This window comes from Dioscorea cayenensis, chromosome 5 (genome assembly GCF_009730915.1).
Source record: "Dioscorea cayenensis subsp. rotundata cultivar TDr96_F1 chromosome 5, TDr96_F1_v2_PseudoChromosome.rev07_lg8_w22 25.fasta, whole genome shotgun sequence".
Lineage (NCBI taxonomy): Eukaryota > Viridiplantae > Streptophyta > Magnoliopsida > Dioscoreales > Dioscoreaceae > Dioscorea > Dioscorea cayenensis.
Genome location: NC_052475.1, coordinates 7,512,319 through 7,521,904, shown reverse-complemented (window position 1 = coordinate 7,521,904; position 9,586 = coordinate 7,512,319). Strand labels below are relative to the sequence as shown.

Below are 9,586 nucleotides of genomic sequence, written 5' to 3'. Positions count from 1 at the left end.
TTTAATATAATATATATGTATACAAACTATTAGCATAATCCAATCATTTTTTTTGAAGTAATTATATCTTGTTATGTATGATGTTTCTTATATTTTTCATACACATTTGCAGAATAAATAAAAATCATGGAATCTGTATCTTTGAATCAAAGTGTGAATTTAGATGAAGAACAATTGGAAATCACTAAATCTAGTAAGGATACAACTAAAAAGGCGAAAGAATTTTTTGATGTTTGAAATTTTTTTATAAAGAAGGGGTTTGATCAAGATAGCATACAAATAGCCGAATGCAAGGGATGTAAGAAAGAATATAAATGTGGTGGAAAAAAGTATGGGACTTCTTCATTAAGACGTCACAAGGATAACTGAAAAATGATTAAATTCAATGATGTGGGACAAATGTTTTTTTGATCATGAAGGGAAGATAAGGTCTAAGAAAGTAGATCAAAAAATTGCATGTGACTTATTATCTACTGTAGTTATAAAACATAATTTTTCATTTTCATTTGTTGAATATGATGGCATCAGATCTTGGATAAAATATGGAAATCCTGATGGTGTTTGTATTTCTAGAAATACTTATATTTCTGATATTACAAGAATTTATATGAGAGAGAAAGGGAAACTTAAGCATGTTTTGGGTAATATTCTAAACAGAATTTGCTTAACTTCATATGTGTGGACTGCATGCACTAGTGAGGGCTACATTTGCTTAACGAGACATTTTGTTCATGAAAATTGGAAATTGAACAGTAAAATTCTGAACATTGCTAAATTGCTTCCTCCACATTCGGGAGTTGAGTTGGCTGCAAATATATTTATATTTTTGAAAAAATGGGGAATTGAGGAAAACGTATTTTCTTTGACATTGGATAATGCATCTAGCAATGACAATATGCAAGATATTTAGAATGAGCAGCTATCTTTGCATGATAGTTTGTTATGTGGTGGAGAATTTTTTCATATTCGTTATTCAGCTCACATTTTGAATCTCATTGTGCAAGAAGGTTTGAAAGTAGCTCATGATGCTTTGCATAAAATCAAAGAATCTGTCAAATATGTTAAGGGTTCAGAAAGTAGAATGAAAAAATTTGAAGAATGTGTAGGCGCAGTTGGCAACACCGACACCAATATTAGCTTACGATTAGATGTATCCACCCATAGAAATTTGACATATTTAATGTTGGATAAATTTATTAAATATAAAAGGGTGTTTGCTTCTCTTCAATTGAATGATAGAAATTATAAGTATTGTCCTTCAAATGAAAGAGTAGAAAAGAGGAGAGAAAATGTATGAGTTCTTGGATCCATTTTATGACACTACTAACTTGATCTTGGGATCTTCTTATCCTACATCAAACTTGTATTTTATGCAAGTTTGGAAGATTGATGTTTTATTAAAAAGAAAACTTGTCAAGTGAAGATGTGGTCATTAGTGACATGTGTAGAAGGATGAAAGAAAAGTTTGATAAAGATTGGAGACAATATAGCATGGTGCTTGCATTTGGGGCTGTTTTTGATCCATGAATTAATTGTCAATATTGGAGTATTTTTATGTGAAGGTTGCGAGTGATTTTACTAAATGCCAAGAGAAGGTGTCACTTGAGAGAACAAAGCTATACACACTTTTTTAGCATTATTCAAATGCTAATAAGTCAAGTTCTTCACAACCACAATTTGTGGGATCGAAAATACTTACCCTGGCGTCATGCCGGTAAGGAGGCACCAGGCGATATATAGAATCACAAATGTAATTTATTTTGTTTATTTTATTTTTGTGGACTCTTCCATTCCTAATGGAGGCAGACCTCTATCATTAATTACCCATAATTAAAATCTTGGGAACCTCATATTAAGGGCTCAAGTACAAGTAAAGGCAAGAAAATTTGCGAATTGTAAATTTAATTATTCACTATATATATATATATATATATATTCATTACATCCTTTATATGTGAACATATAACTTATATATATGTCGCTACCACTACCTATGCCTTGTCACTGCATTATATGCCTCATTGCCGTTTTGAGATATATATCTCATTGCCACATTGAAATTTATATATTTATTTTAGAAATTGACGCTGCCTCGAGATGAGCCTTCTTGCCATTGCTTTGGAATCAGTAGTTTTGTTATTGCTTCAGAATGAGTATTTTTGTCATTACTTCGGGATGGGAATTTTAATCATTGACTAATCTATGGTGTTGCTTTGGATAGAATGAAATGATGTTCAAGCTTGACATATCTGCATAGGTTTCAACTTTTCGTGACAAATTCAACTTTCCGTGACAAATAACCATGGTGCAAGACAAGTTATCATTGATCACCACAATGTTCATGCCCTATAAATTGCTCTGTATCAAGTTAGTATCCAAGCTCGGAGGCCAGAGTAGTATCCACCATTTTGTTAAGCTTTTGCAAAATGGCTATATATTTTTTCTCATATCCATGCTTATCACTTATTCATTCTGATGTACCTCTCTTTCATGGTGGGAGATGCACTTTTGAATTTATATATATATATATATATATATATATATATACATTACACTTTTCAAATGACAACAAATGCTTAACTTTGCTTTACTTATTCCAAGCATGCATGAGCCCCGTAAATATTTATTTATTTATTAATTTTTATATATATATATATATATATATATTGAGCCTTGTGCTTGTCTTTATCGATTTTATATATATATATATTTATATATTGCAAGAATACCTAGAAGGCTCTGAGTTACTAGCTAAAGCTTCAACATTTTGTTCCCTTGACTCAAAACCTTCATTGGCCTCATGATATTCAATGGTTATCTGAACATATTATTTGTGTGATTGATATCCTCCTTCAGGTTGATAATTGGATCAACAATATGTTGAAAAGAACGTGATGAACAAGGTTGGCTAATAAAGTGGATGGATAGTAGATAAGCGAGTTCAGAAACCCAAACTTAGTTCTACTTGATTTCAAAACAAAGGGTACATATTTATACTACTTTAACATGTTGACTGAGACACCAGCCCATGTGATTAAAGATTAAGAAAAGTACATAAGCTACAGAAGTAAACATAATAAACTATAAAGTAGTATGCATGAAATTTCACTAGATAAGTTGATGCATTGCATTATGTGCAAGTCATGCATTCACAGTGCTAACTTTGAACTTTGAGCCACCATCACTGACTTTCTGAGCATAGCATTCAACACACTCCCTATGCTGAGAAATCCAAAATCCCCAGCCGATGTCTCAACTCCTCATGCGTTGGTCTCGATAGCTTTCGTGAGAACATCAGCAAGGTTATCGTGTGTACTACAGTGTACCATTTTGATCACTGCATCAGCTATCAAACTCCAGATGAAATGAAAATGCACGTCTATATGTTTGGTTCTCCCATGCTGTGCTGGATTTCTGGCAATGGCTATAGCCAATTGATTATCACAATGTATAATGGTTTCGCTGCTCTGTGGGACTCTCATGTCTGCCGGTAACTGGCTCATCCATACGGCTTGACGGGTGGCTAAGGTTAGTGCAATGTATACAGCTTCTGTGCTTGAGAGTGTGGCAATTTCCTGCCGCTTTGAAGCCCAAGCCACTGCACCCTACCCTTAGATGAAAACACCCATTTAGTGGTGCCTCTCTGGTCATCACATGAGCCACCCCTAATCACTATCAACATATCCTTGCAAGTGAAACTTCTCAACACATTGATATTTGAGTCCCATATTGATGGTCACTGATAAATAATGAAGAACCCATTTTACTGTTCCCATATGATGCTTTGTAGGTGATTGCACAAACTTGGAGATCAGGCTCATAGTGAACATAGGATCTGGGCACGTGTGTGTGAGGTATAGTAGGCTTCCAACAATACTGCAGAATTTCTTCATTTGAGCTTTTCATTCAAGTTTAGAGGGGTGGCATAACTTCTGCTGTTTAGCATTCCAAACTTCTTCAGTACTTCTTGTTTATTATTTTTTGACATATAAATATACAACTAGGTTGTTGTTTTACCTCAAGCCCAAGGAAATAGTGTAGTAATCCAAAGTCCATCATTTGTGAATGTCTGCATCATGTTTTCTTTGAATTCATTCACCTTTTGAAGAGAAGATCCCATGAAAATTATATCATCAACATATAAACAGAGAAGCAAAATGTTTGAGTCTTCATTTATTCTTTTGTAAACAATTGGTTCACACTGACTTCTTGAGAACCCAAGCTTGGTGAAGTGAAGATCAATTTTAGTATACCATGCTTGTGGGGCTTGACGGAGCCTGTAAAGGGCCTTGTTTAATTTGCAAACAAGATCTTCTTTGCCAGGTTGAACATACCCTTGAGGATGGGTAACATATACATCTTCTTGAAGGTCTCCATTGAGGAATGCAAACTTCACATCCAACTGGAACATAGGCCAATGCTTTTGTGCAGCTATAGAAAGGAAGATCCTTACTATTTCAAGCCTTGTAACAGGGGAAAACACCTCTTTGAAGTCTACTCCACCAACCTCGCTTTCCTTTTGTGTAGTGTACCATCCAGGAGAAATTTAGATTTGAATATCCATTTCAATTCGATGGGTTTCTTCCCTTTCCGGTAGTATGGTGAGAGTACAGGTGTTATTCCATGGCGGCCTTCCACTCCTCAGACTCACAAGCATCTTCAAATGACCCAGGGTCTCCTATTGCAAGGGGGAATGAGTATGAGTTATAAAGTTCATGCAAAGTTGCAAAGTTTTATACTTTACATTATGGTTCACTAGTGAGTCTTCAATGGATGATGAGCTGCTACCTTGCAATAACTGTGGAGTATTTTGGACTTCTTCTAATGTGTCATCATCACTATGGTCCATGTCATCTTCCAAAGTTGATGAGATTTGAGAAGAGCCAACAGTGTTCTCCCACTTCCATGCTTTCTTCTCATGAAATAACACTTCTCTGCTGACCGTGACCTTACTTGTCAAAGGATTGAGTAGTTTGTACCCCTCTGACTGTCCACTGTAGCCAATGAATACATGCTTCTTTGACTTATATTCAAATTTACCTTTATGTTGAGATGGATTCAATACAAATGCCAAGCACCCAAACATTCTTAGATGTTGAACGGCTGGTCTTACTCCGATCAAGGCTTCATAAGGTGTGACTTTACTCAGTACTCTGGTGAGAGATCAGTTAAGAATATATACAGCATCTGCTACAGCTTTTCCCTAGAGATCAGTTGGCAACCCTTGTTGCTTCAACATACAACGACTCATGTCTGCCACCATTTTGCTTCATCTTTCAATGACGCCATTCTACTGCGATGAGTGAGGGGTTATCAACTGGTATTTAATCCCATGCTCTTCACAAAAGGATTAGAATTCTCTAGAGGTGAATTCTCCTCCTCAGTCAGTTCTTAGAGCTTTCATAGGGAGGCCGAGTTGCTTTTCACCAAAAGCTTTAAACACTTTGAAAAACTCCAAAGCTTGAGACTTTGCCTGGAGGAAATACACCCAAGAATATCGAGTGCAATCATCAGTGAGAAACATGAAATAGGAATTACCTCTGTGGGACTTAGTTTGCATCGATCCATATAGATCCCCATGTATTAGCTCTAATGGATGGGTTGATCTCCGTGTACACTCTTCAGGAAATGGATGCCTAGTCTGCTTCCCCTAGGCGCAACCCTCACATGGATTTGTTGCGATAATTTCTGGAAGTCCATCCACGAGATTTTCTCTTGATAACTGTTGCAAGTTGTTAATGTTCAAATGCCCGTACCTTTCATGCAATAGATGAGACTCACCTATCTTGCTAAATGCTACATGAACACCTCTAACTTCGTTGATAGTGAGAGGAAATAGCTTGTGTTCAGACATATTCAAACGAGCAAGCTCCGCTACTGTTTCCTTGTTTTTGATAATATATTCGTGGTCATCAAACACAACTGTGTAGTCTCCACTGAGAAGCTGCCCAACACTCAAAAGGTTGTGAGCAAGCTTGGGCACATATTGAACTTGATCTAGTTCTTTAGTTTAGCCTCTTTTTCGTCTTGAAACTTATAGTTCCTACACCTTCAACTTTCATCACCTGATTATCACCCAAATAAACAACTTGTTGTTTGGACTCATCTAGAGTTCGGAAAAAACTCTTGATGCCTGTTATATGATTGATGCACCCACTATTCGGTAACCAAACATCCTCATGTTGATCATCAACTCCACTCCCGGCCATGATTAAGTGTGTCACTTCGAATTCTTCTTCTATGACATTTGCTGCATTCTCCTTATACCAACACTATGATTTGTAGTGCCCAAACTTCTTATAATTATAACACTAGATATAAGCCTTGTTATGTTATTTCTCATACTGGGCTTCCTTTAGTTTAGAGCCTCGTCCTCTTCCTTTTCCTCTAAAGCCTCCACAGTCTCTGTCTCTTCCTGCATTCATAGTGTGATTAGCTGAAAATGCTTCTCCTTTAATGTGGAAGGCTTTCACCTCAACTTGGTCAGACTCCATATCAAGTCTTCCTTCATGCCCTTTTAGAGATCCACTGAGCTCGTCGATCATGAGTATTGAAAGGTCTTTAGCTTCTACAATAGACGAAACAACGTGACAAAACTTTGGTGAGAGGTTATGGAGGATCTTACCAACAATAGCCTTCTCATCAAGTTCTTCACCAAGTGCTTGAATGTGATAAGCAGTAGTTAATACTCTACTTATGTAGTCTTGCATTGATTCCCTATTCTTTATCAGAAGATTCTTGTACTCTTGTCGATAGGAATGAAGCTTTGCAGTTGAGCTTTTGGAACATCCTTGATACTCCTTTTTGAAAATATCCCATGCCTTATTTGTTGCTCTTGTTCCTAAAATACTAATCAGTATTCTTTCTTCCAATGCCTGTTGGATTAGAAATAGTGCTTTGGCATTCTTCTGGACATTGTCTTCTAGACGCTGAGCATCATCTTCTTCTTCATCAAAGCCTTTGTCAACTACTCCCCAAAACTTCTTTGAGAGGAGTAAGGTTTCCATTTTTAAGCTCCATAAGTTGTAACCTTCACCATTAAAATAAGGAGCGATAGTGGAGAAGGAAGAGCTACCTGCATTTCCAGCCATCAGTCGTTACAGGTAGAGATTTTGTCTTTGATACTACTGTTGAAAGGAAAGTGATGAACAAGGCTGGCAAATAAAGTGGATGGATAATAGATAAGAAAGTTGAGAAACCAAACTTGGTTCTGCTTGATTTCAAAACAAAGGGTACATACTTATACTACTTTAACATGGTGGCTGAGACACCAGCCACGTGATTAAAACTTCAAAAAAGTACATAAGCTACAGAAGTAAACATAATAAACTATAAAGTAGTTTGCACGAAATTTCACTAGATAAGATGATGCATTGCATTACGTGCAAGTCATGTATTCATAGTGCTAACTTTGGGCCACCATCATTGACATTCTGAGCATAGCATTCAACACAATAAACCTTTGAAAGTTAAATTGAAGTATATTATGAACTGCTTTTTTATATATATGTAGTAAATCCTCTTCACATGATTAGCATCAATTTTTCTAATGACAAGGTAGCCTTTAATGTAAAACAATTCACAAATACCGTAGAGTGACTTTATACTATCAACTTTGGTTTCATCATTCAAATCTTCTAGTTATCTGCTCATGCCAGAAACTTCACATACATCACTCATAGCTTCTTTCATGTCAACAGCAATATCAATAGTTTCCACATTGTTATCACCATCATGACTCGATTCCAAGCATTTTCTGTCCCAGTAACAACTTCAATTATCATAGTCTTTTCTTGTATATTATCATGCCCTGTATGGTATTTCCATGTTTTAAAACCTGGGCAGCAAATCAACTCTGGAAATTTCCTAGAAACATTGAATAACTCCACTAGATCTCCACTTCTTTGAAGAACTTTAGCTACCATAGCCTCATTTTCAACTATTTCACTGCCAACTTTAAGCAAAGCTAGCCCATTGCCTATATTTTCATCCTTCATAACATTTTGGTCCCATGAACTCGTCTCTTGGATTTATTCAAGAGCTCCTCCATCTTTAGTCCTTGCACCATGAACGCTCGCTTGAAAACCTAATCCAGCACGATGAACACCTCTGCCTGAGTGAGCTCTTAGCTTGAGGATGAATTTGGAATGATCATGGTGGGGATAATTCTCAATGCACGCGAACTTGGCCAGCTCACCACCGTTTCCTTGATCGGCATCTCTCTTCTTTGTCATTTTTATTTATTTATTTATTTATTTATTAGTTTTTATGAGAGCTTGGACTCCATCAGAAAAACATTGTGAGACCACCTGTGCTTGTCCCGACAAGCACACTCGCCGAGCCTTGTCAATCTTCTCAAGCTCTTGCGATTCTAGGTGCAAACCAAGCATTCACAAGCGCCTTCTTTTATCTAACAAGGTAGTATCGGAGACAATCATCAAGCCTCTGGTCATCCTTCCCGTCGATATAACTCTCTAATGAGAACCTTCGGATTTGCCTGGCAAACCTGTCAAGAATTTAAATATGTTGAATCGATCAATTAGCCCGATCCCGCTTTTCCCTGCCAAAAGCCGATCTTTGTAGAGATCCACATCGTTCCAGAAGATGAGATGAGTCCTATCCCGATGTTCACAACCCGCTTCTTTAAATTCATTTCATGCTTCGGCACCGATGCAGCAACAACCGATGCACGGATCACCAAAAAAGGAATTTGAAGGTTCTAGCACATAGGACATCTAGCCACCGGCGGTGGCGGCGGGCCTAGGAGGAGTCTTGGAAGAGGAGGACCTATGGTTTCAACAACATGATGGCCTTTCGGTGCCATGCCTTCATCCTCCTTTTCTCAATCATCGGCCATATCACCACCTGTGGCGGCGGGGCGACCTCGACTCTGGCTTGTTCGTCCATCTACGGTGGTTGGGAAATGTGATGGCAGTGATGTACGGCTTCAATTTTTTTCTTTGGCTGCAACAACAACAAGACGGCCGTGATGGTAGGCAGCGACTTTCTTTTTATATATATATGTAGATAAATATGTAGGTGTGGGGGAGAGATGTCAGCACCTTCCTATTCTCTTATCTTCTTCAAATGCTTTTTCTCTTTTGCTCTTTCATTAGCCTCTTTTCTTCTCCTTCGTCTTACTCCCCTTCGCTCGTCCTCCTCCCTTGCTCTGCTATCCTCCATCTTTTTAAAAGCATATAAGCTTCACATCGTGTTTGGTCACGGAGCTGTTATATTGATCATGATGGCGGTTTTCTTGATCGTGGCGGCGACCACGACAATTTTATTTTATTTATTTTCTTTTTATTATTATTATTATTATTATTATTTACTATATATATGTATATTATCTTTATCTGATTTAGATTATTATTATTATATATATATATTTACATGATTTGATATATATCTTATTTAACTTATTTGATTTTATTTTAGTTTCTAATTTTTATTATCATTATTGTTATTTTATTTGATTAATTGTTTTTATTTTTATCATATTTGATTTATTTTATTTTATTTTATTTTATTTTATTTTATATATATCGGATTTAATTTTTTTTATTTATTAATATTATTTTTATTA

At 36.5% G+C, this 9,586-nt stretch overlaps 1 protein-coding gene across 1 annotated transcript; it reads right to left on the bottom strand.

The window, feature by feature from the left end:
• Window positions 1-6,332: 6,332 nt before the first annotated feature.
• Window positions 6,333-7,091, bottom strand: LOC120259937. Its single transcript, XM_039267394.1, has one exon. The coding sequence runs from the start codon at window positions 7,089-7,091 to the stop codon at window positions 6,333-6,335; it is 759 nt and encodes a 252-aa protein (XP_039123328.1).
• Between the last annotated feature and the right edge of the window lie 2,495 nt (window positions 7,092-9,586).

Bases quoted from the DNA above. Each gene is read 5' to 3' on its own strand.
- LOC120259937 (XM_039267394.1), bottom strand. From the start codon at position 7,091: ATGGCTGGAAATGCAGGTAGCTCTTCCTTCTCCACTATCGCTCCTTAT.